Source organism: Syngnathoides biaculeatus, chromosome 15 (genome assembly GCF_019802595.1).
Source record: "Syngnathoides biaculeatus isolate LvHL_M chromosome 15, ASM1980259v1, whole genome shotgun sequence".
In the NCBI taxonomy this organism is placed as follows: Eukaryota; Metazoa; Chordata; class Actinopteri; order Syngnathiformes; family Syngnathidae; genus Syngnathoides; species Syngnathoides biaculeatus.
This window is the reverse complement of record NC_084654.1, coordinates 19,451,676-19,478,301: the sequence shown is the minus strand read 5'-3', so window position 1 is coordinate 19,478,301 and position 26,626 is coordinate 19,451,676. Positions and strand designations below refer to the sequence as shown.

Genomic DNA, 26,626 nt, shown 5'->3' with positions numbered 1-26,626 from the left:
CAGTAATACCATATTGCAGTTTTTATCGCTTTTTCTCGCTTTTTGCTCTGGGTGTGTCTTGTTTTCAAAATAACGATTAAATGAAGTAGAAAAAAATAGTAACTTGTGTGGTTACTTGAAATACCGTGCAAACACATCCTCTCGATTGTACGAGACTTTCACAAATCATGCAAGATTCCAGCTATTTTAGTTTTTTTAGTTTAGCTGTGTAGCAGCCAAATGATGAACATTGCAAGCATGTTTGCATTTTTGTTTTTTCACAGTATTGGCTACTTTTTCCATCTGCTAGACTTTACATGGTAGCACTTGGTTTTTCCAACAGAAAAGCGCCAATAGCAGATTAAGCCATGCTGTATTGAGTTGGTACTATACAGTGGAAAAAGTGGTATTGATTATTTTTACCATCTTTATGGTCTTGCAGGAAGTGTGTGTAGAAAAATTGCCTTTGGATCATCCCTCCACAAATGTCTGTCAGACAAATCTCGTGTTCATTTTGAGCGATATCAATATAGTTCACTCTGGGAATCTCTTTCGAAGTTAAACGCGAAAGCTGTCTGTTCCGTGACGACCGCACGCTTTACACGACAACTCTTATTTGCTTGGAGTTTGTGAGTGAAAGCGGCAGCAGAGCTGTCTGGCGAAAAGGCCTCTGATCCAAAGTGCCACCGCCGTTTTCGAGCCCAGCTGCCGCAAAAGCCCGGCCTGGCTCTCTGTCCGAGTCTGACACTTCGCATTCTCGTCCCGCGTTTCCAGAGTGAATATGAAAACCATTAACTTCATACTGACTGTTAGTGATCCCTGCTCATGAATCGTTGCTTATCTGCATCATGTTTTGTCAGGACTGCATGACTCCACGCTCCAGTTGAACGATGCTCTTTGTAGTCTCAACATCACTTCCAAGTTTTATGCATGTAGTTTTATATAATGCCTGTGTAAGGCCCCATTAAAGAGCATCGTCTTACATTTGGTCTTTTTTGGACTGACCGCTAGACTCTAGACAACACCTCTCCTAATTTGGTGATGAGGAGGTTTAACAGTTTGAGGAACTTGATCTGCCGAGCTGCTGACAGTTCTCATGTCCCGTGCGAGGATAGAGCCGGTGGTTACAAAAATGACTTCTAAAAGGGGGGTTAAATTCCCTGAATAATCATTGTAAAACATTTAACTTCAACTGTGCGGGTGAAACAAAACACGCCTTTTCTTCTTCCCTCCCGGCGGTTTTCTTTCCAAAATTGTAGCGATGAGTTCATGGGAAACTCACTCCGAGGTTACCTGCGCCCCGGCTCTGCGATGGAAAAAAAGTAAAGGATTATAGCCGCAAGAATGTTTTTGCAGTTAGTTGAAATATTGCTAACCTTGTCAAATGTCATTTTGAATAAGAAAGCAAACATATTTTAATCACGCTTTTAAAGGCAGGCCATTTCAAACTGCGACTCCGGGGAAAAAGGGTCAGCTAATTGCGACGTTTGATGTCATGTTTGGTCTCCCTCCACCGTTTTGATGCGGCTGCCTGGAAGCGTGCTCACTCTCGCTGCTGTTTCTCTTTCTCACACATGCATAAACACTTCATCACATTTATTCCAATTAAAAAACACATGCAGGTCTCCGAGTTCCAAATCCTGTAAAACTTAGCATCTTTTGTTTTACTCATTGTCAGCGTCCTCCCTTGTCCCATCACACACACACACACACAACAGTAATTATCATAAATATTTTGGGTATGTGTGTGCATGTCACTGCTTGCAAGGCAGTGTTTATTTACTCAACACTATTTGGTCAGTTGTGGTTGCGGTCCTTTGATCAAAAGTCCATTGTACTTTTAGTGATTTACATCTCAACTGTTTCAACATTTTTAGTTAGATTTGTATCGGCAAACAAGTGACAATTTTACACTGCTGTGCCAGTATTTTCTCGATTACCATAATCAACGCTGTGAAATGCCCAGAGTTGACTTTTTGGATTTAATCTTACAGGAAATGAAAAATTGTACATGGCAAAGTATTCAGATTCTTCTAACACAGCAGCTGTTATTTCACTTGAGGCTGCAGTGTGATCACTGACGTACAATTGTTTACAATTATTTGGCATGCGGTCTTCCTAAATAAACTTGAACAATGAGCCACATGCTGTCCACTATGTCTAAAAGAAAAAAAGTATTTTATTATCTAATCACATGTAGTGGCGTGTTCTTGTAAATTTCCCTGAGAACTAGTGTTTTTAATAATTTTGGAATCTTTGCAAAGAAGTTCTCGACTTCCCGTTTTCTAAATTTGAAAGTGAAACAATGTTTAAACTTCAGGGAAATACTATAAAATCAGTTATTCCTGTGCCAATTCATTTGCTTATCACCAAAGAAAAATGTTGGTAAAATCAATTTTCATTTAATTCAGCATACTGTTTGCTTTTTAGATTACCTTTTTTGTCAAAAGCCAAAAAAACTAGGCCTCGTTGTTGTACTAGTATCCCCTTCTTTGTTTAGAGTTTTATCCATTTCTTGTCTTCATCCTTGCAACTGCTTATTTTTGTTGTAGTCCTGGATAAAACGCCAACAAACTGCAAAGCTCCCCCGTCGACGGTTTTTGACGCACTCCCAAAATGTCTGTGGTTCTCGTATAATTGTTGTCTTAACAGCCGCAAAGCTGGAAATAAGGGCTTATACATTGTAAATGATGTTTGACAAGGTGGGGTTAGGTTTTGTTGTGGCTTGTCTTTAGTTATTACTCAAACTTCCTCGAGCGGCAGATAAGGTCTGCCGGCGAACATACCAAGGTGAACGCGAGCACGGGGCCCCCTTATCGCTGAGCATTGATTTAGGGCAAGAGCCCAGTGACAGAGGTCACTGTGCAGTAAAGCTATCCATCATTCACATTTGATTTTTGCTCTGACCTGTCTCCATGTTGTCTGCATGTCGGGAGTGGGCTGTAGGAGGCTTGGCCCGGCGGGTTGGCTGATTTCGACAGGAAGTACTAATCCACTCGCAACATATGATTTGTAGACATGATCAAAATGTTTCTCGCTCAGGTGTTGGCTATGGTTTGAGTTTAAATAAAAATTTCTCTTGTTTCTGTAGTATCTGCGGTATCTATTGTTCATCAGCGTTGTCCGTACGACAAAGCGGCAAATTGCCGTGGTCTAGATTGGGTTGGTTTGGTTGTGTATGCGTTGAAAATCAAAATACATACAGTGTTGCCCCTCTTCTTAAATTCTTATTCTTTGAGAACAGGAAATACCAGAAAGATATAACCCAAGTGACCCTAAAATGCTATTTTTAAATGATTTCGTTCATTAAAATTGTCATACCCACCATTGGCCTATCCTTAGTTAAGTTAACAGAAAACAAACTTTTTCCTTGGCAGAGGGATGCAAATTATTGCCGGACCAGATCGGGAACTAATCCACCGCCCCCCGCCCCCACTTTCACTCTTTTTAACATTAGGACATGATTTAGTGGTGATGAACAGCAAGAAAATATTCGGGCATATTAAGCATGATGAAAAACTGCTGACTCCTAAAAGCTCGGATTCAAGTTTTGCAGATGTGTCTCGTCATAAAGGCGGGAGATGAGTGTCTCCCTTGTTGCGACGGTATTTTCTTAGATGTCTGACGATGACTATTTATTGATGTTAAGGTTGTCTGTGGCCTTCATGCCTTGACTTTTACTTCCTTGGCTTAACTGCGCTATTTATTCTGGCATCAAACGCTCGGGCTCGTACTTTCAGAAAACCAATAATCCACACTGCTGATTTACGATTCAGATTATTTTTGGACATTTACTCTTTAGCTGGAAGCGCTCCTAACATTTATCTCGAGTGAACATATGTAAAGTCTCGAGGTGTATCGTGTTTGTATAGAATCTGAGGATCGCCGAAAGAGCTCGCTGGAGAACTTAAGCAGCCAATTACGCTTCATTCTGTAATCAAACCCGTGTCAGCTTGTCTGAGAACCTGGATTTGGGTGGTGGATTTCATTTATATACAAGGCAAGCTCAAACATTTTACGGTTCTCTCCTCGTATTAAAGTTTCTCCCCCCACCCCCCTCAATCCCCTGTAGAATGTGTCATATCCCATTACACGAATTTGGATATGGTAAATTAGCCAGGGGACTGCTTACGCCGTGAATATGTTTTGCATGCTGTGTGCAGAGGGGTGAGCTTCCTAGAGGTTGCAGTGGGTGGGTTGGTGTGTGTGTGTGTGTGGGGGGGGGGGTTTCAAACTCCTTAAAAAGTTGTCTTGAATTTGCTCCCCTCGGAAGATGAGGTGTTTTTGCAATTCAAATATTTGCTCGGTCTCCGCGCCACTGCAAAGCCGCCTTTGAAGCGCCAGAGTTCTATCAGGGCCAATGACAGCGTGAGTGTGCGGCGTGACAGCGTAAGAGGCAGCGCTGCAGTATTTCTAACCGCATATTTAAATAGCCAGGAAATCCGAAATCAAAAATGTATGCAAATGGTGGTGTGTTATGTACGCTTTTTTTTTTTTTTTTTTTTTTTTTTAGGTGGGGGGGTTAGGCCTATAGATTTATAGCAACACTAATTGGAATTTCACATCGCTGGCAAATCCTTGATTCTTAAACTTTCTGGGGGTGGAATGTGTTAGTTTAGCAGTTAAAGGTTAACTCAAAGCTCACATCATAACTTAGGGAAAGAAAATCTTTGACTCGGATGTACTTTTTTTTTCTTAATTATTTTTACATTAAATTCTGTATTTTAATATTAGTTTGTTTTAGTTTATTTTTTTCAAATTTATTTTATTATTTTATATTTATCAGAAGTCCCATTTGATGTTAGTGTTCATTTCATTTATTAATTTTACTAGTTTTATTTTTGTTAATTCTGTAATATTTTTTTGCTGATAATTTTATTGCATTAGTTGCATTTGTTAGATTATTTGTAGGTACAAGGCTTTATTAAAGAGGCTAAAATTATTATAAGATCAAGTATTACCAATACTACCTGTTATGCAAGATGATGATGCATTATGATTACATTATTCAGTTGTTATTTATCCCTATTAATGTGAATTAGGTTAGAAGAGTTACAAGATATTCTTTATACTGTGGCATTTTTTATCTTTCAAAAATGACTCTTAAAATACATGATATGAAGACATATCGCTGTAGTCGTTCTTTTGCCTTCGGCATGGACTAACGGGTAAACCCATTTTCAGGTCACTCCGACACTGATTATCCAGCATACTGCAGGTACTCAGAGACGTCAAGAAAAAGAGCAGAAAATCAACTACAGCCTTTTGGTCTGGATAGGAAATCCACTATAGAATAATTAATTGAATTGTCATCTGCACTAGCACCCCTTGCTCTTTCTGCACCCTATAATTCCAACCTCTTTCTCCCTCGCTATATTTTTTTTCTCCTTCTTTTCCCTCCCTCCTCAACAGCAATTAATCTCATTTTTAGTCCAATTTCCAGCCCTCTGCCGGAGTCAAAGTGATTCCACTGTTTTGTTCCTATTTGGCTTGGTTCCTCTGCATAGTCATTAAGGGCCCAATTAATGTCACCCTTTAGCTGAAGAGTGCTCATTTTTATTGGGGAGCTGACAGTCACCACTATGAGTGCCGCAGTGTAATATGCATTAATTGCCCCGTAACACTGGTAATTACCAGTTCTTCAAGCTTCTCAGTAAACTGTCATGCCCAGACACGACTGCTTGGAAATAGATTACTCATTAGGGGAACCTGCCCTGTTTTCCAATGGGGGCTCGTCCGGTTGGCATGAAGATGAAATAAATCTGGTGCTTGAACAAATAGTTGCCAAGAGCAATTTCCCATTACAACTTCCTGCTGATGGGTATTCTCTTTGTCTTTCTCTCCCTTTCTTATTTTTGTATTGCATTACAGGCGTGACTTGAAATCAGGTCCATCCTTACAGCAGTCAATTGGGAGGTAATGTTAAGGTGAACTTTAAAATGTCTATATTCAGTCAGGAATTTTTTTAGCACAATATTTTTCTAGCAATAATGCTAATATTAGGGTGAAATATTTATTCCATTTTCAAAATATTTACAGAAAAACATCTATGGTACATTAGAATATCTAAAAGCTAAAAAGAGAGTAAAATATTAAGCATTTTTTTTCAATCAATGAGCTAAAAGGTAAATGCATGACAAAATATAGTTACTTATAGTTATAGTATAGTTACTATATAGTACTATATATATATAGTTATAGTATAATTACTTATTTCTGTCAACAATCTGTAAAAAACATTGCGCTCATCAATCAACGCTGTCAGCACTTGGTGTATTAAAACAAAATAACCATCTCCTCCAGTTTTGATTATGTTTAAAAAAAAAAAATCCAAAGTGGCAACATTTTGCACCATTCACGACTGTGTCATAATTCTTCCGCCTTCTAAACTGAAACACATTTTCTCCTGTTCTGTGATATTGCTCCTTTTATTGCAAGAAAACAAAATCTGCTGAAAGTATTGGATTCATTAATAAATATTGTTTGTCACAGTTTGTCACTTGGTATTGTCCTAAGTTCCTAAAGTTAAAATCACGGCATGATAAAAAATGTTTTTCATTGCTTGACAGTTAAAAGTGGAGAATATTGAGGCTCGTGTCACATTAAAAAATAAAACTTGATAATCGGGCACATATTTGGGCATTGGAAAGTGACAGTATCGTATTAATGTTGTGTCGCGCTAGCGTACCACTCGAGATAACGACGCCATCGGAAAGTTCTTCCAAGGTTATCCTGAAAACCCGATGAGAAGCTTCTAAAGACTGCGCTGAAAGTGTCAGCCTCGTTGGTTGACGCAGTGGCATTTTCGAAACCTTTGCATACGAGATCTAGGCGGTGTTGATGCCGGGGCCTTGTTCAAATATTGATGCTAACGCCGCTCGGCTCGCGTGTTTGTGAAATTGCTCTTTTCAAGATTAGCACGCGCCGAAACGTGTCAGCCCCTTCGCTGCCTAAAGAAATGTGCGTGGATGGAACGGCGTGAGGACAAAAGCTGAGTGGGTGTCAGCTTTGCACCGCGATAAGATAATATGAAGGGGAGACCAAATCAAACAATGTTAGCGCTGCCACACATCCCCTTGCTGCTAAGGCGTTGCCCTGTTTAGTCACGCTAGAAACAATATTTAGATTTCACCACAGCTTTGTAAAAGTGTGCACTGGGCCGATCCCTTTCTTTTCTCTCCCCCCCCAACCCCAAATCCCCTCGCGTCGACGCACTTACATGTCATTACCCATTTACCATAGCGGGGACAACAGCTGAATGTGAAGACCGGGGAAAAGCATCCGCCACCCACCGGCTCGCACACCAGCTGAAAACACGGCGCACACGTACTAGTGGCGTGCACGCACGGAGGTGCTGCTTTTGTTTTATCTCCCTTATAGCACCTGCTTCAGGCAATCTGCTCCCACTCGTCTCAAATGAATTTTGTCACGGCCTTTCAGATTCTCAGCCGGCAATGTGCTAATGAAAGGAGATGGCGCAATTTGAAGTGACCAGGTAACAGCCAGCAGTACACAGCTGAGAGCAGTGCAGGGGAGGGGGCCCTTCGAGACGGACGCACACAATCACACACACACACACACACCACAGCATCGTGAAACAAAAGACAAGTCAAGCATCCGTTGATATACCCATTACCCTTCTCATTAATACCCTGTAGACCTCGTGGTGTGCACGTCTGTGCACTTGCGCGTGTGTTTATCTGTTTGCGTTGCTCGAGCACTTATCAAATTGTTTATGACAGCCCTAATTGAGCTAATTGAAGACATTCAGATTACCTGTCAACTGTGTTTGTTGTGTGTGTCCAGACTCCCTATCTGTCTGACAACTCCTGACAAGTGAAGGGACCCTGCGACATCCGTCACGATTGAGCGTTCCCGGGGCCGTAATGCGGACAATAAGGGCCACTCTAATTTTGATGTGGGTGTGCATTTGTTTTTTTTTGTTTTTTTTAAGGATTGCATTGAGTTGGGGGTGGGGTCCGTGCTCAGTACAACTAATAGAGTACCTTGTGACCTTTTAACAAAAGAATAAGAGTTCTACAAGGGGAAAAAAAGGTTTTTAAGAACACAAAAAGGAAGGTGCTTCGGACGACCACCTCGCAGATTGAGTGATGTGAAGATCAAGTATGCCTGTGGCAAGAACAACATACATTCGGATATATTTTTTTTTATGTAAAAACAAAAAAAAAAAGATCAGATCAGTTGGTCTTGACTCTTGTGGTACGGACTGCATTTTGTGTTTTTATTTTTTTAATAATCTACATGAAGCCTCGGTTGGCTGGGCTCGGGGCATTTGATTTACTAGGATTTTTTTTTTTAACAATTTGAATCACATTTCTAATTTGTATTATTTCTATTTCATTTTATTTAATTTTAAGGTATATAATTATATTTTGTTTTTTTTCATACGTTTTTGTGCATTTTTTTCATTATATACATTACTTTAGATATCAGTTTAATTCACTGTGACCTTATTAATATCTCAAAAGGCATCTTGAGCAATCTTTCCCCATTGAAATGAATGGAAACTGAAATAATCCCTTCTAGCTAGCCCCCACCGCGCCCCCAAAAAAGAACACCAAAGTTTGCCTATAAGAACTCAACAGTTCAGCTCTGTATAAAAACAGATAGTTAAAACATTGGCACTCCCCATAACCTGCAAACATGGAAAATGCGTGCCAAAGACATAACTAAACCTTATGTTTTGTACTTTGTTCTTCTTGTGTGGGATTTATTGGCAGTTGGTAAACGAGCGTCATGTTGCATTAGCGCCTCGAACTGATGTTGGGCCTCCTCTCCAAGGAAACCAATGTGAATTGATGGTGGTCAGACGTGAAGTTGGCCGCTCTCATCTCGCAGTGGCAGTCTTTGCTCATATCTCATGAGAGGAAATCGCTCAAGCAATGATCTCAATCTCAAAAACTGGTGATGTAGTTATAATCCGTTGCTAGACAGGAGGCAAGCTCAAATGTAATTTTTGTCTGCCTGTATTTTTTAGTCATGCCACAGAGGTTTACATATGGAACTTAGGGAGGCGAAGTGAATAATGCTGGAAAAGCATCCAGGTTGAAGAAAATTTACTGCTTCTCTTTGTTCTTAGTGCTGTCGAGTTGTAAGAAAGTAAAAGTTTTTTAACACGGAAAACGTAGAAATAGTACGTTTTATCCTCAAATTTCAAATTCTTCAGTGACTCAAATATATGGTAGGCCCCAGACACGATTACAAAATGAAACAATGTGTAGTATACTGCGAATCAAAATCAAACCACATTAGAAAACATGCATCGATGACAAAAGCCAAATCAATAACAAATCCCGAGTGTTAGCATCACGTCAAGTGTTGCGCCGTCCAATTTTGTGCAGCTTAAGGAATGTGCTTTTGAATATTTTTACCCGTGCTTGCCATACCGACACAGTCCATCCTCTCCTGTGTGGCTTTACGGTGTCATCGCTATGAGAGATCAACGCTGTCAGCCCGAGAGATCCCCTGGTTTGTTTGCTCTCCTCCAAAAGGGGTTAAACTGTCAAGTTGACAACTCATAAGACCCTTACACTCGAGCTGAGCATCTGTCTTTGACTCTCTTTCTCTCTCTTGCGCTCTTGTTCTTGCTCTCTTTTGCTACATGACTCCCCCCTCTTTACCCCCCTCCCTTTACCACTATCCACCTTTATCCCCAAACGAGTGAAAATCAATACCAGATTGCCTAAGGACCACTGTTTGGTGTGGGCCTGACCCCTCGGTGTCCCCCGCGCGGCTGCTTTCATTACACGTAGCCCACTATTTAACGTCTATCCCGATCCCTTGCCTAATTAGTTTCGATAAGCTCTGTCTCTCGCTCGTCGTCGCGTTTGCCCCGTTGTGCCCCCCCCCCCCCCCCACACACACACACCCTCCGGCTTTGAAACATTGTAAACACGCCGACGTTCTGCGGCCTTTGAGGGGACTTCTCGAGCTGGGAGTAATGAAAAGACAAATCCCAGCAGGCGATTCTTGAGCTGGGATTATTGTTTTGTTTGCATAGCAAATTTTTTAAAACGACAACGAAATTAGATTTGCACCTTTTAAATTGAGTGAAAACAAAAGGGTTGTACCGCCTTGTACGGACGCTGTGGTTGGTCTGTTCTCGACACACCTTTTGTTGGCTTATAAGTAAACAGATAAGCCTCTTACGCTGGGAATGGGAAGCATTTTCGTGACACTTTGTGTATTTAGAACTGATCAACGCCAGTGTTCAAATGAGTGCCGTTGCATATCTCGCTCTTTCATGTACAGTGAAGAAAATAAGTATCTGAACACCCTGCTATATTGCAAGTTCTCCCACTTAGAAATCATGGAGGGGTCTGAAATTTTCATCGTAGGTCCATGTCCACTGTGAAAGAGATCATCACAAACAAGAATAATCCAGAAAACACAATGTATGTCATTTTCCATTTACCATAGCGGGGGATTACACAAATAAATTGTTAAAAAAATCATACATTGTGATTTCTGAATTTTTCTTTTAGATCATCTCTCTCACAGTGGACATGCATCTATGATGAAAATTTCAGACCCCTCCATGATTTCTAGGTGGGAGAACTTCCAATATAGCAGGGTGTTCAAATACTTATTTTCTTCACTGTACTTATTTGGCCCTGCCGTAGAGTTCTGTAGCTATTTTGCCAGCGTTTTGGACTTAAAAGAAAACTATTTTGCTTGTACAGGGTCTGGATGTTGTTTTTGATTAAATTTTCTTTCGTCTTTTTTCTTAAAAGGCGGCACCCAATCCTCAAGTGTTCACTGAAAAACTAAAAATCTATGCAAGAATATTTCTTGATTCTAGTTTTCTTTTTTTTTTCCAGAATCCCATTTAGATGTTTTTTTTTAAAAAAATACCACAGACAGTAAAACAAGATTATTATTTTTTGTCATTTGTTTAATACTTATTATATGCAGAAAACATTTTTTAATCTCATTATATATGATTGAGGCTGCTCACATTTGCTTAATGAGAGGTTTAAAATGTGATCAAACGGGCTTTAAAAAGCTCTACCTGGTACATTTAAAAAAAAATAAAAATCTTGTTTCACAGGTCTTTTAATTTTACCACCCACAAGTCCAGGTGCCGCCACTGCGCTGGCTGGACCGTCGACTACTGACAAGCCCCAACGATACGTCGGACCCCCTTCCCTTCTCCTGCCCCTGGGGCTAAAATTACCCTCAGGAATGTAAACAAAGTTCAGAGTAAGCACACAGCTTTCCGTGCCCACCCCCAGGCCACGTCCATCCCCGAACTTGGGCCCTCAAACTGGGACAGTTCAGAATCGGAGGCCAAGGTCGACAGCCCACCCCCCGGGTGGCGTAACCCACTAATAGCCAGTTTGTTTTGCATTGGTCCTCCCTTCAAATGAAAACACAAAATGTATGCATTTCTTCGTCCAATTTGGTACGGCCCCCTCTCCAGACAGATGGGCATTCACACCACTTCATTAGGCGTGTGGGGTAGCTGCGAGCAGTCGAGTCTGGGCGAAGAAGTTTACTAGGTTGGGTGCTGACATGTTGATTTAGTGGTGGTAACACGACTGCACTTCCAAAGGTGCTGACTTGGATGAAAGCCAGATCTCTCTCTCTTTCTCTTCCACCCCTCCCTCCCGCCCCCGCGGGACACGTTAGAGGCCATGCTCTAATTTTGGGGCAGAGGGTTTGAGACATGGACGAAGAAACCAGCAGGCCGTCCGCGACAAACATTCACACCTGCTTTACCGTGCCCAACTTTCATGTGAGCGGTCAGTAAAGACCAGAGAAATTCATACTGTGGTTTCCTGGGTGGGAAAAAAGTACAATGAAAATGCCAAATATTTTCCTTAGAAGTATAAAAATAATTAATGCTAGGAGCAGGAATTAACAGGCCTTAGGACTCAGAATGGGAGACGGGTGAAATTATGGTGGTGGACTTGATATGAATATGACTGAAATCAGAGTGCCTGGAATCGAGTGGTTACCTCCGTATATTTATGCCAGTCGGGGGCCGTTTATGAATCTGTTAAAGGTAGGACCTTCACCCCCCACCAAGGTGTCGGTCAAGCTCTGACCTTGTGGCGTTGACTTATTAGTTCTGTGTTTTATGGCGAGTCGTTCGACTTTGCTGCCGATGATGAAAACTGAATTTCCCAACAGCCTCGCATTGCCTGTCTGTCAAGTACAGGTCAGTCTAATTTGTTCACAAGTGGACCAAATCTATCGGACAAATTTAGTTTTTGAACGGCACCCGAAACCAGCCAAATTGACCCCATCGAACATTTTGGGCAGGGGTTCTTGAGACTTTCATGCTTACAACTCGTGATGAAAATGCTTACTATGTTTAATGTTGCTAAGTTAAGCGATCTCCAAGACTAAAATGCATAACAAAATTCTCTGAAAATTGATCGACTGGTCATTTCAAACCAAAATAGTTTTGATCCTGGACGTTTCTTAAGACTGATAGTCATTAAAGACGTGCTTACTACATTTGATTTGATTTGCAAATTTAAGATAGCTTCAGGGGTAAGATGTCAAAATTCTGGGATGCGACACTAAGACAATATTGACAAGATTATTTTGCGATATTTAACATGAAACATCACTGTGTTTGCACCCCAACTGCTTTTTTTTAATATGTTTGTGAATATTCTTAGTTACTGGAGTGCATTGAAAAAGAAGAGTTGTCACACGCCCACTTGGCCCCGCCTCTTAAAGGCACATGCATGTCCACAGGCTCTTCAACGCGTACATTTTCTACATTTTATGTTTTTTTTTTGGTCTACGTATACATTTTAATTTTTCAAGAAATGTGTTTTAATAAGTTTAAATGTGTTTAAAATCTGTGGGAGGGTTAAATTAATTTTAAATGACAAAACAAAAATTTTTATATGATCTCTATATTGTGTATTTTCATCTTTTGCGAGTGTGTCTGGCCTGTATCCCAACAATAAATGATGCTTGATTTGTACTATCTCTCTATTAAATGATAGGAAATATCATCCCCTATCCCTTAAAAATGGTTGTTGCCAACTTTCTCGTACAGACTTTATTTATACAGTAGTAGTACCATTACGACTTTACCATGAGACGCCACGTATACATTACATCTTATTGTATTAACATCCAGTTCAATGTGTCATTTGGCTGCAAAGATCATACATCATGGGACTAATTTCATTTTCTTTAAATAGAACAAACATCCAATCCTCAGTGTCTAATTATGCCGCATTTTGGTCTACCGAGTTGTTTATCCTGGGTGATTTGTATGTCTATGGACACATCTCAGCAATCTGTGGACGTATCAGGGACAGATCCTTTGACCTCACCCATACACCACACTCACACACACACAGACGCATGCACACACTTAACACTCAGCTGGACACATCAGGTTTGCAGGCGCCCGGTCAGCTTGACGCTGGCCTCACAAGGCCAGATAGGGTTACAGTACAAACTGCTGTTGATTAGGCCAGCGGCTTCGGCGGGGGAGCATCCTAAATTGAAAACACGTTCGCCGCCGGGGTTGAGGGCAGGATTAGGACCGAGGCCGCGAGGGGCCGAGGAGGTGCGCGCCGCTGTCCCAAAATGGTTGTCCCGATGCCTTCCTCTTCGACCACCTCTCCCCTGAGACGGGAGGCAATTATCAGCAAGGGCTGTTGGGGGGGTTCACAATAACAGGTTAAAGGAGCATGTATCCCCTTGGCACCGCGCTCCTCTCCGTCTGCACATCCAATCCCCACCACGGGGAGCTTCGCGTCTCCATGTCGAGGCTTAGAGACACGTAACCCGCCCGATGCCACAGGGACTCCGCGAACAGCTCTTCAAATTAGCGCTATAGCCGCTATTCAACTCCAATGAAACTCAAATGTCCGTATTTTTTACCGGACGTATTCGATATCACAAGGACAAGTCTGTCTTGCGCGGCACGGTTATGATTACCCTCTCATCATTGCCGTATCGCACTTGAGCAGGATCGCTTTAATAGAATTTAATGTTATCAATATCAGGTGTTGATGAATTCTCAATCAGCGTGTCATAACTGAGGGGATCAAACCACTTCCATCATGGAGGTAGTGATTAGCCAGGAATGCCGAGTCACTGTAAGTGAAGAGATCAGGTTTCAGAGATGAGGTTTCGCTCGTATTATTATTTGTTTTCACATTCAAATCTGGCACTTTCAAGCTATTCAATGCTCGAGTATTTAAGCAGTATTTGTTGATTTTTTTTTTTTTTTTTTTTTTTTTTTTTCTTGGGGAGGGTAGCTTAAATGTCTAAATCCAACATTGTTGATAGGTGTCAAACTCAAGGCCTGGGGGGCAAGATCCGGCCCGCCACATGATTTTATGTGGCCCGTGAAACAAAATCTAGAGTGTCAATTTCAATTATTCTTGTAAAAATCTGGACAAAAATTTCAAATTGTCATGCACCATAAATGATAAACTTGGGATATTGCAAGTATTTTTGTGTTACCAAACATGAATAGTTGAGAAACACATTACCCTTGATTTCTGATTCCAAAAGTAGATCATAAATTGATGATGTAAATACGATGAGACGATTAAACATTTGTATTGTTTCACAAGTCATAACGGCACCTCTGAGGGAAACCGGAACCACAATGTGGCCGGTGAGAAAAATGAGTTTGACACCCCTGCTCTCCACAAACGTAACACATCACAGATGTATCTGAGTGATACGTTTTGAGTTAAAGTGCGTTTGAATTTTTGTGAATGGGTACCTTTGAGCCTTAAATTATATAAGAAAATGGTATTTTAAATTATTTATATTTTTTTACACATTGACAAATTTTTTCAATTCTATTTATAATGGAAATGCCGGTAATTTGTTGGATGCTGATGTAGATCATGAGCTCGAAGGCTAGCAGACTCAAACCAAATATCTCCAAATAAGTCCTTCTATTATAAGATGACTATGTGCTTATTCACGCACAAACGTGTAAAGCAGTTTATCAGCGAGCTGATTGGCAAAGGGTCAGTCAAACTGTGCTCGCGTGTGAGAGATAAGATTTTAAGGTAAGTGCGAGAAAGGTGACGGAGGTAATGGCAGCTTTGTCAGGCACGCTGGGGGGTCAGAGAAAGTGAGAATTTGCAATTGGGAGATAAAGGAGTGTGTGTGCGTAGAGTGTGCTTGAGCAGCTTTCGGGGGGGGGGGGGGTGAAGTGTCAGAGGGTGTTTCTGGGGTGGAAAAAAGGGTGTGATTTTGAGATTTTAGCATTCAATCGAATCCATCTTGTATTGTGTTTTTAATGGTCATAATGAAGACCCCGTAAAACTAAAATGAGATTTTCCATCTCTTGTACTCAGTGGAGAGTGAAAAATCTATATTGATATTCTTTGTGCGGAAATGTTTTAATGGGGAATTACATTAGTGATAGAAGTTCGGTACCAGTTTTCAAGCAATTCATGCAAATTTTCTCTTTTTCTCTTCAGTTGTTCTATTGAAAGTGTTCTCAGTGATCTACTGTAATGGCGTAACAATGTAATGCAAATGATAAAATAATTCCTGGTCAGATGGGGTATGCCGTGATCCCATTTGCGGTCGCTACGGCAACTAGATAAGGCTTTGTAATCTTCCTGTATCTGTCCTGGCGGTGATAAGTTGCGCAGATGAGTATACATTAGTGAAACGTAGAATTCCCAGCACTCAATCTGACCTCACACCTCGGGCGCTCACCCATCAGCACAATACGCAAACATACCTTTGCGTTCAAAAAGATAAAATAAAAAAAATCCACCGCTCACCTTGCATTTCCATACCACGGCGACGGAAAAAGCATCAAGAAGAATTACACACACTACGAGATGTTTTATTCTTTAGTGCCTACTCGTCCGCCTTAATTACAGCTCTTGTGCAGCTCGATGCACAAATACATAAAGTAGTGCCATGTTTTGTTTTTCATTTTCCTTTTTTTTTGTACATTTTGTCACACGTAAAAGCGACAAGAAGTGGTGCTTTCATCCGGCTATTAACTTGTGTGTAAAGAGAGTGACTCTTTCATTGAATTGATATACAAAGAAGGACTTTAAGTACGCTGTGTGTAATAATGTATTTTACTGTGTGTGCGGACATTCCAAAATCTATATTTAAGTACACCATTTGGGTTTTATAGGCTTGTACTGTATTGTCAGGGTTGCCAGCATCTACCACAGGGCCCTTAAAAGTTACAAGTTGGGTGTCAAGAGATGATAATTTTATTTCTTGGCCTTTCCGGGCGCACTGTTCAATGTGTTGAAAAAACAGATCCACGAAAATAAACAAGGGAAATTAACATGAATACATTTTCAAGACACAGATGGGATTACATTTTTTTTGTGTCTTTCAAAAAGGCCTTTTTAATGTCAGCCACTGCATTTCAATCAGATTCAAGTCCTTACTTGGACTAAGTCACTCCAAAAACTTTTTTTTTTTTTTTTTAAATATAGTAAGTCGTCCAGGTCATGAAGTAGAAAGCAGCCCCAGAACATCACACTTAATTTGTCTGTTGGCATGGTATTACATTTAAAGCAGATGTAACAAAACACACACCTTCCAAAAAGTTACATTTTTGTCTCGTCAGTCCATAGAACGAGGGTCACCAACGTGGTGCCCGTGGGCGCATGTTTGCCCACAAGGACCACTTAAGGTGCCCGCAAGGCACATTCTAAAAATATCACTGGTTACAAGTTGTTACGATTATTATTGTTATTTGTGCTTTAACTCTTCAATTTGACTTCCTTACTATGGAAATTGTAAAACAATGTCATATAATATAAAGTATCTATATATTTCTAAAGTATAAGGAGTTTTGTTATTTTGGAAATTTGCCCCGAACAGGTCACGTAGCTCTTCATATGATCGCTGCTCACGAAGTGACCCTCAGCCGCAAAAAGGTTGGTGACCCCTGCCATAAATATCCTCCCAAAACTCTTGGGAATCATTCAAATGTTTATATGCAAAAAGTAAGATGAGGTTTTGTTCAGTTGTGGTTTTCCCCCCTGGAACCGTGCCACGGATGTCATTTTTTCCAAGTCTCTTCTTTATCGTTGAGTCATGAACACTGATGCACTTCACTGATGCAAGGGAGGCCAGCACTTCTTTAAATGTTTTCCTGGGTTCTTTTGTGAGCTCCTGGATAAGTGGTGACTGGGTTCTCGAGTATTCTTTGTTGGCCGGCCACTCCTGGGAAAGTTCACCACTGCTCATTATTTTCTGCATTTGGGGATACTGGGTCACACATTGGTTCGCTGGATTCCTAAAGCTTTAAAAAAAACAGCTTTGCAATGCTTCCCAGACTGACAGATGTCGATGATTATCTGTTCTTAAATGTCTTTAGATTGTGGCATTTTGTTGTAGTATTTTGAGATCTTGTGGGAGACTTTTTGTCAAACAGGTTCTTTTTAAGTTATTTCCTCATTTAAGCCTTGGGTGTGATCTGAAAATTAACTCAAGAGTTCCGAAAAATGCTTTGAATATTTTAAGTTTTTAATCTGTCCATGGCCCCTAAATCTGTAATGTCCAGCCGCTTTCCACTATTTTAATATTCTCCAGTACCTCACTAACTCTCACCCCAGTAAGTTCTCACAATTATTCCAAGGTTCTGACTTGCTTTTGAGCCGGCAAAGAAAAGATTTAGGCTCAAATGTTTGGCAGGCACTTCTTTGTGGTCTGATGTATGGATGCCGAAAACAAAGACGTCATTATGGCGAGGACTCAGGTGGAGGCTGAGGCTGCCTAAATTATTGCTGCAGTATTTGTTTGAAGTTGTATACAAGTGACGTATTGTCGGTGTTTTTAAATAGAGCATTATCCCACCTTGAGTTTATTGATAATTCATCACGGTGCGTATTGTGTTTTCGCCCTGTTTTAGGTTTGAACTTTTTCATCACTGCGTTTGGCAAATCATATTCACTTTGGCACGTGCATCGAGAAAGGGTGTAGCAAGATATTATATATACTGTCGTGTTGTTTCATTAAAATACCCTTGAAGGTTCTATTCTTAGTGAACGTGCAAGTAAAAAAGGCCCCTTTTTGGATCCCGACACTAAGGTTTGTAAATGTAGTGCAAAATCCTGCCAAATGCTTGTGAGAACAGTCACTTTCAATGTAAGTGTTGTGTGTGCGTGTATATGTGTATTTTTTTTTTTTTTTTATTTTCTTTGTCTGTGCTTCCACACTTGGTTAGCGAGTGCAGCCTTCCAACACGGCCATGGCCCCCGGACCACTCCGTTCCACCCTCAGTGTTGTTGTTTCAATCCCCAGAGTCCGCTTCTTACCTAAGCGTCCCAGTAGGATTCATTCTGAGCACTATTCCAAGTCCGTTTATTTTTCTTTAGTGTATGGGAAGGCCTTGATGACACACCTCCCCTGGTGTTGATCATTTTGCATGTTTCAATTTGTGCTCACCCCCCCCCCCCTGACAGGCGTGAGTTGTGACGTATCGTCCTACACCGTCCTATCTGTTGATGTACAGTTTTGACCTTTCCATCCCTTCTACGCAGCCCCCTTTCGTCGATGCTGCATAGCCACCCCGTCCCCCCCTTCCACCCTCGCACCATCGGCCTTACGCACAACCCAGCAGCTGAATAAAAAGAGCATAACCCCTGTTCAAAAGTCATCTAATGTAAATGTTTACATTTTGTTTCCATAACATTTCCATATTAAGACTCGGCAGACGTGTTGCCGTCCGCCATGGAAACGCTGAGACTCTAGGGTAAGGGGGGGGTGGAGGCAAGGGGGGGCTACTTGGTCTGCAGTGTTGAGAGGCTGAGGTATGTGTGTGACATTGCGGTGAACTTGCTGCACGCATCTGTGAGCTTTCTCCGGGTCTGCTCACTCATAGATACAGCGCCGTAAATCCCACCATAAAAGTTTGAATGCAGGGATGTAAGTTCAGGATGTGTACCGCTCTTTGGGCCTCTCTTTTGGGGGAGTCGTTTTTATCCATCCACTGTCCGTACCACTCATCCTCACGAGGGTGGCGGTGGAGCCTATCCCGGCAATCTTCGGGCGAGAGGCGGGGTACACCCCGAACCAGTCGCCGGCCGACGGCATGGCGGTGTTGTGCTTAAGGCCTTGTCAACGTTGCACCAGGCGCCGATATACAAGCCGTCACATGTGCTGGAAAAGTGGGGTTGTTTTTTTAATATATGCTATTAAAATACGCTGTTGAAGTTGTAAGGTGTCTTTTAAGTGGTAATAAATCATAATCTTACAAAAGATTCCCAAAGTTGATATTAAAACCACACCGTATAGTGGGGGGATTTGGAGACTGTACGTCAAATGTGAATTTGGCCCCGGATGAAGTTTTTATGCACTTTACCTCTGCGCTGAACTTCTGCAGCGCCATGTGGCCCTCTTTTGCCCGCTTCCTGTCCAGGTCCTCGGGGGGGCCCGAATAGGTGTTAACTGTCGACAGCGTCCGGGACGGCAGCACTGTCAGCGGCCCAAATCCTGCTTTTTTTTTTTTTTTTTTTGCGTGAAGACGGCGAAAGAAGGTGCTCTCGGTTCAGAGTTCAGCAGTGAAGTCTTCATGCGTGGCAGCCGCCGTTTAAAGAAAACGTATGATTTCCATGAGGCAGAGAGAGGCCAGGGGTGACTCTTTGGGGGCCAATAAAGAGTTTGAAAGATTATTTAGTGTCTTATTTTTTTTTCTGCTAGCCCTCGACATTGCCGATGAAGAGCTTCTGTACCTTTTCCGACCCTCTGGAGTAGCAACGACGCCCTAGAATTGCCGCAAAGATGCGAGCGCAAATGCACAATATGAAAAATGGAATCCGTTCATGTTTAAATAGTCTGAATCAGATTTCTCAGCTGCTTGGAAACTCATTACTCGCGCCTCTCGGGTTCGGCAACGCTCACCGACTCATTTTGTGTGTGTAGTGGGGGGGGGGGGGGCTTTCAAAGCTAATGTGAATGAAACAGCTGGATTCTGTTGCACTGGCTAACATTAAGCACCACATGCGATGTTAAGTCTGAGGCTTTGTGCTGAACTCTGCGTGCTCTGCAATATAGCAAAGGCTTCCGATGACAGGTTCCGGAGGCCTTGGTGGTGCTTTGTTATTCCTCATATTATTGTTTTTTTCTTTCCCTGCCATTGTAATGTGATGAAGTGTGTATCACCCTGTTAGCGAGATCTTTATCTTGCTGGACAACAGGATTTTTGTTTGCGTTTTCTGGACGGTGATCAAAGACTCTGTGACCTTATTTCTTACAGATCAGACTTACGGGTCTGGGATCTTTCTATCTCTTGGGACTTAATTATGCTTTATATCATGCTGTCGTGACATAGCTTCTACGGCTCATTGCTTTTAAGACTAAATTGTTCCTTATTTTTCTTTGGTACCTCAGATTTGGACCTGGGCTCGTCATCTACTGGTACGGTTTCATAGGTGAGCTGGACTGCCAGAGAGACCGAGGTATCCTTCTCAAGGACTGCTTCCCGACAGATATCGTTGCCCTCGGACACGGCGCCCAGCAGGACTGACGAGCAACCGGCGGACAAAGAGCGAGGAAATCAATTTGGGTGGTGACGTTGGAAGGAATGAGAGTAGAGGATGACTGGGCAGGAAGAGCAGGAACAGGAACACCGGGGTGGACGCCGAAATCCGGAAGTAATTTAGCTTTCCTGCTTGGACACAAAAATTTTGCTGCCCTGAACTCCAGCTGACCCGCACTCTCCGTCTGCCTCTACCTTCCTGGCTCTTGGCTTTTGCTACAACATACAAATAAGAACCCCAAATGCCATCTCGAAGAGGTTCCCGGTTTCTGGTTAACTCCTGGCCCCCGGTTGGCCTTACCCAAAGGACGGCAGGGTGTGATGGAGGACCCCCGAGCTTGGACACGAGGCCCTTCCTTATCACACCCAGAGTCCTGGCCTTTGTCACTCCTTCCTCTTCCGTTCCGTAAGCAGATAAGAGGGTTGTGGTTCTCGGGGGGCTGGTTGGACGCCTGGCTCTTACCTGCGTCACTCAGTGCCCTCTCAGTCACTCTCCAAGCGGGAAAACAGAATTGGGGCTGATTACGCTTTGGGCCTCACCGTGACCCTTTTTCCTCCCTGCTCTGTTATCAATTTCCTTCCAAGATTTCTATTAATTCTTCTAATGGATTTTTTTTTAAACATATGACTCATTAACTGGACATGTTTTGGTCTTCTACATCTGTGTCGCAGTGCATCTTTGAATTTCGACGTTTATTAAAATGTCTTTCATTTTCGCAATTCCTTGCTGGTTTTGAACTGCGACTTGAAATGAACCAAAGAAAAATAATGGAAAACATTCTATTTCGACCAATGAATGTTTGACTTTTTATGCTTTACAGAGACGCCAAATTATCACCAAAAATGGGAACTGGTTCTGAAGATTATTTTAAAGGGCAGATGTTGGCTGACCTTCAGCATGCCAGATTTCCCGAAATTGCCCAACAACGGTAACAAAAAAAAATGTCCCCGCACACTGTTTGATGTTGTTCGATTGTAATCATTTCAATCCCATGTTAACTGGTTTTGTAAAATGTTCTTTATCAATAGATGTGATTGAGGCGTTTGAACACCAGTGCAGCTGTGTGAGTAAACATAGACTGAAAGGGAAGACGTGGGGCTGTTTTTTTACGACCCCAAATTCTTTTATAAGCAGATACTAATGGCAGAAACATGAGTGGTGCCCTGTAAAAACTGAAAATGATGATCGCAATGTTGACTGAAGCCTTCAGACCCAAATAGACGTTGCCTTTAGGGTGGTTGTTATCCTCAGACGTTTTCTGAAATTACGCGACTGTTTGTCAATGCTGCCTTACAATTGGCACTTTTTTTCAATTGCCAACTCACTGCTGCATGCTAACATTGACAATCTAATTTCTTGTTTTGAGGAGAGAATTGGTGGTTCATACCCTTTAAGAATTTATTTTTCCCCCCAATAGGATTGTAACGAATGTCCATTTTCCACGGATTTTTCTTTATTTAGCTATTCGCAGTGAGTAATCACACACCTACCGACATTTCGCCGATGAACCCCTCATCAATTTCAGATGTTCTAGTTACCTTTTCCTGACTTTGTCTTTTCTATCATTAGCCTGAAGCACTGTAATGATAGCACTTAAATTCACTTAATCTTGACAAAACTGAAGAAAAGCTTTAACACTGTGCTTTGTCATGTCATATCATTATCCTAGCCACTTATCCTCACAAGGGTTGCAGGAAAGCTGGAGTCGCAGGGCAGATATCGACACCATCACTGAGCGGGAATCGATCCCACGCTACCCGCACTAAAGGCAGGCATATCTACCACTACACCATTAGTGAGTCCTCACTTTGGTCTGGTTTTGACATTTTTTTTTTTAATATTTCCTCTTTTCAAAAGACAAAAAATTTATTTGAGTTGTATTAGTGGAGAAAGCTTTTGTTTTGTTTGTTTTTTTCTGTTATAAAAACCTGGCATCTGAACAAGGGTGTGTAGACTTTGTATATCCACTGTTAGCAAATTTCGCATACTTGATAAAAATTTAAAACACTGTCTTTCGACATGTTCCGGGTGTGAAAATGGTTCTGTTCGTGCGTCTTGTACAGTCCCCCCGCCCCCCTTGTCCCTAATCTATTTCACTTCCAAAACGGAAGCCAGTTCCAGCGCGGAGAATAAAAATAAGCATTTCTATATTTGTTTTGTGCACTCACGCAGCCCGAAGCGACACGGCATGTGTGCTTGAAGGCTGGCGAGGTGTTGCTTGATTTGTTACCCTTAAACCTCTAACCCTTAGCCGGCTCCCATCCAGGCCTTGATCCCTCCACCAGGAGGCCACCGGGTCACTGTTGGGTCACCAGGCGGCCGTGGCTCAAAACCCCCGCCCCGCCACCTCCTCCTCAACAAAACAACTGTCCCCATGTGTCCAGTTAAACTCAACCCTATTGCCGGCCTATGGAATGCTTAGGCATCACTTTATTGCTCCTGTCGGAGACAAAAACAGGGCCATTTTACTTGTCGGGGGAAAATTCTCAGCTGAATACGAACAGAAAGAAAAAGAGAGAAAAAAACAGCAGAATCAGTTCCTCTCAAGTTTTTTAGCCTTCCTGCCATTGTTTTCCAAGATGGCCGTGGCACAAAAGAGGAGTCAGGGTCAGCTCCTATAAATTAGCTTTGTGCACACAATGCCAGAGAAATAGCGCCGCTCTAAAGCCGACTTCAAAGTCACGGCAGCCGGACAGATTCCACCGCAAATAGAAAAAAAAGTAATCACAAACTAATTTTTGTTTATGACAACAACGGGAAGTTAGACGTTCAAAGGATTTTCTCTAAAGTAATGATAATTGAGTGGCATTGTACTCATTTGTGGGGGCAGGGGGATTTGAACGCTGGTCCTCAGAATTCTGAGGCAGACACTCTAACCATTCGCTCAGGACATAAAATAGCTTTTTTTTTTTTCTTGTCCCTCCCTCTTGATAACCAGTTCCGAAAAATATGTAACTAAATGGTCTTTTTTTTTTTTTTCTTCAACATAATGGTGCCAAAATGCAGAATTCTGGAATGACCCTTGTGCTGTAAAGATTTTTTTTTTTGTGGTAGATTTCTAAGATTTTTTTAAAATAGATTTTTCTAGAAACATGTAGTTTGGAGTGTTTCATGTATTTTTTTTTAAGCTTGTGGCTATCCATCCATCCATTTTCTTTGCCACTTATTTACATTATTTCTTAATGACCAATTCTGAAAAATATGTAAGTTAATGTTTTTTTTTTTTGTAAATATAACGGTGCCAGAATGCCAAATTCTGGAATGACCCTTTCACTGTAAAGTTTTTTGTTTTTTTTAATTGTAGATTTCTAAGATATTTCTAGAAACACGTAGCTCGGAGTGTTCTAGCTTCTTCTTTTTTTTTAAGCTTGTGGCTAGCCATCCATCCATTTTCTTTGCCGCTTAGTTATATTATTTCTTCATGACCAATTCTGAAAAATATGTAAGTAAATGGTCTTTTTTTTTTTAAGCATAATGGTGCCAGAATGCAAAATTCTGGAACGACCCTTGCACTGTAAGGATTTGTTTTGTTTTCTTTTAATTGCAGATTTCTAAGATTTTTTAAAATAGATTTTTCTAGAAACATGTAGTTTGGAGTGTTTTAGCTTTTTTTAAGCTTGTTACTATCCATCCATCCATTTTCTTTGCCGCTTATTTATATTCTTTCTTAATGATCAATTCTGAAAAATACGTAAGTGAATGGACTTTTTTTTTTTTTAAACATAATGGCACCAGAATGCAAAATTCTCGAATGACCCTTGTGCTGTAAAGTTTTTTTTTTTTTTTTTTTAAATTGATTTCTAAGATTTTTCTAGAAACATGTAGCTCAGTGTGTTCTAGCATTTTTTTCTTTTAGCTTGTGGCTATCCATCCATCCATCCATTTTCTTTGCCGCTTATCCTCACTAGGGTCACAGGGAGTGCTGGAGCCTATCCCAGCTGTCAACGGGCAGGGGGTGGGGTACACCCTGAATTGGTTGCCAGCCAATCGCAGGACACATTGAGGCAAACAGCCACCTGGGGGAAATTTAAAATGCTTGTTTTTGGGGTTTGGGAGGAAACCGGAGTGCCCGGAGAAAACCCACGCAGGCACGGGGAGATCATGCAAACTCCACACAGGGAACGAACCCGGTTCCTCAGAACTGTGAGGCCAACACTTTACCAGCTGAGGCTTGTGGCTATTTAGACTTAATGTAGATCAACTGCTTATTATTTTATTGCCAATAAATTACTGGTTTATTGTTTCTTGTTTTCCAAGTTTTAACCTTTTCCCTGAAGAAATATTTGCATTTACTTTTGCTTAATGAAAGTGGTTTCATATTTTGGCCACGAAGCGCCATTTTACCATGTTTTTACTCTTCACGTCCGCCATGTTTGTAAAGGAGTTTGCAGGAAGACTAATGTTTTGTAGAGCGGAACGAGATTCCAGAAAATAGTCCAATTTGAGCATAATGTAACGGTTAATATTCAGTAGGTTCCCCGGCTCAGATTCTCGTGAGTGCAGATGGCTTTGTTCCAGAAGCTCGCATGTCCAGCTCGGGTTCATATTCTGTTGTTTTTTTAATGCGTCTTCAAGCAAACGTCTGAACGGCCCGTTGAGATTCAGGCAGACCGAGGCGAAGGTTTCATTTCTGCCGCAGACACCACACAAGACTTCCTCCACGCTTCTGTTATTTATGCGCGGAGGAACGCAGCTCTGTTTTTGCCCCGGGCGGCATGGAGCTTTTAGTTGGTGATCCTCTCTTGCCAGGAAGATATCACAGGGTGGAAATAAATAAAAGTTTTCCTGGAAAAGCCAGAGGAACTGTTTTAAAACAAAAAAACGGGGGAAAAAGGCAGAGCTGGACCAAGGGTGGAAAGTAACACACGCTCTCGAGCAGATATGACGAGGGAGCTCGTTTTTATTTTTAGGAAGCTGCGCCTGCTAATCAGATGTTATTTAAAACAACAATGGAGCATGAGAACGTGAACCGAGGGATTGAGAGGGGCCGCGTTTGACTGACAGGAAGGAGGCACGATGACATGTTTGACTGGGAAATGAACGACAATGACACGAGGGGATGCAGGTCACTTTCGGGCTTGTTCGCTTTTCCAAAGGCAGCGCGCCGCGACGTTGTTACTTCGAAATGCACGACGGAATCATATGAAAAATACAACAAAATTGCATTCAAGATGAACTACTTTCGAGCGCGCAATACAAATATGATCGACGTGTTATGCTAAAAAAAAAAAAAGTTACAAGGCCGTTCAACAGAATCTGTGCCATTTGCATCCCCACGGAGCATAAATCCAAAATAAAATTAGCTATAAAATACATGATTTTCTCGTGCAAAATGTTTGGCACGTTGATCTGAGTGCATGTTTCGTACATACAATTTCAAAACTTAATTTAAATGACTGAACACAAATAAAGTTGTAATTATTGCCATTGTTTGCTTCCTAAAATTGCGCTTTGCCATACAAATATTGCAGTTTATTTTGCAAATGTGTTACTCACATTAAATCATTTTCCTCGGTTTTCACTGAGTCCTGTTATTGTAACACTTGGCCCCTCAAAAAAAAAAATAATAATAATAATAAAAATAAAGTATAAATATATAATGTAAAAATTCAAAAAAATGTAAAATAAGTTTCATCACTCAGATCCTCTGCAGGCCATGGGAAGGTCCAAAGTAAGCTTACTCTTTTTCTTCTGCACATTTTATGTTTCAACGATGACCCGGGAGGGTAAAATTTCAACTCAGATTAATTACCTAAATATTTTTTTTTCCCAAACATTTTTTAAGTCTCTGTAATGTGTTAAGTGTCAACACGTTATTATTCATTTGAAGCTGGATATTTGTTCTCTGTGACTATCGCAACTTTGCACTTTCATATTCGCATCGAGGCCCGACGAGTACTGGATGAGTGAAGTAAGGCTGGATTCAAACCTTGCCTGCCGTTTTAAAAGTGCAAACCACCCCTTGGAAAAAAATAAAATAAAATTGATTGAGGATGAACTTAAGTCCATGTCCGATTCAACCAGAACTTCAAAGCAGTTTAACGTCCGCTCAAATCAGCAAGAATCTCACAGGTTGCTTCCAATGAGGTTGGACACTTGAGTTTGTACAATATGGAAGTGATATACAGTACTGGGCCAAAAGTAGCACGACG

At 41.4% G+C, this 26,626-nt stretch overlaps 1 protein-coding gene across 8 annotated transcripts in view; it reads left to right on the top strand.

Moving 5' to 3' along the window:
- The window catches only part of cdin1 (CDAN1 interacting nuclease 1), a 75,475-nt gene extending 49,382 nt beyond the window's left edge, over positions 1–26,093 (top strand). Inside the window, exons 12-15 of one of the 8 annotated variants that reach the window (XM_061843084.1) lie at positions 16,813–16,868; positions 21,295–21,402; positions 21,503–21,537; positions 22,144–26,093. In XM_061843084.1, coding sequence (XP_061699068.1) covers positions 16,813–16,868; positions 21,295–21,402; positions 21,503–21,537; positions 22,144–22,209 — 265 coding nt within the window. In that variant the 3' untranslated portion in view covers positions 22,210–26,093. Of the gene's footprint in view, positions 1–7,785; positions 10,525–16,812; positions 16,869–20,325; positions 21,194–21,294; positions 21,403–21,502 lie in introns of those variants that run through there. The other 7 variants (XM_061843087.1, XM_061843083.1, XM_061843085.1 and 4 more) reach the window with 7 other exon arrangements.
- Positions 26,094–26,626: the final 533 nt, after the last annotated feature.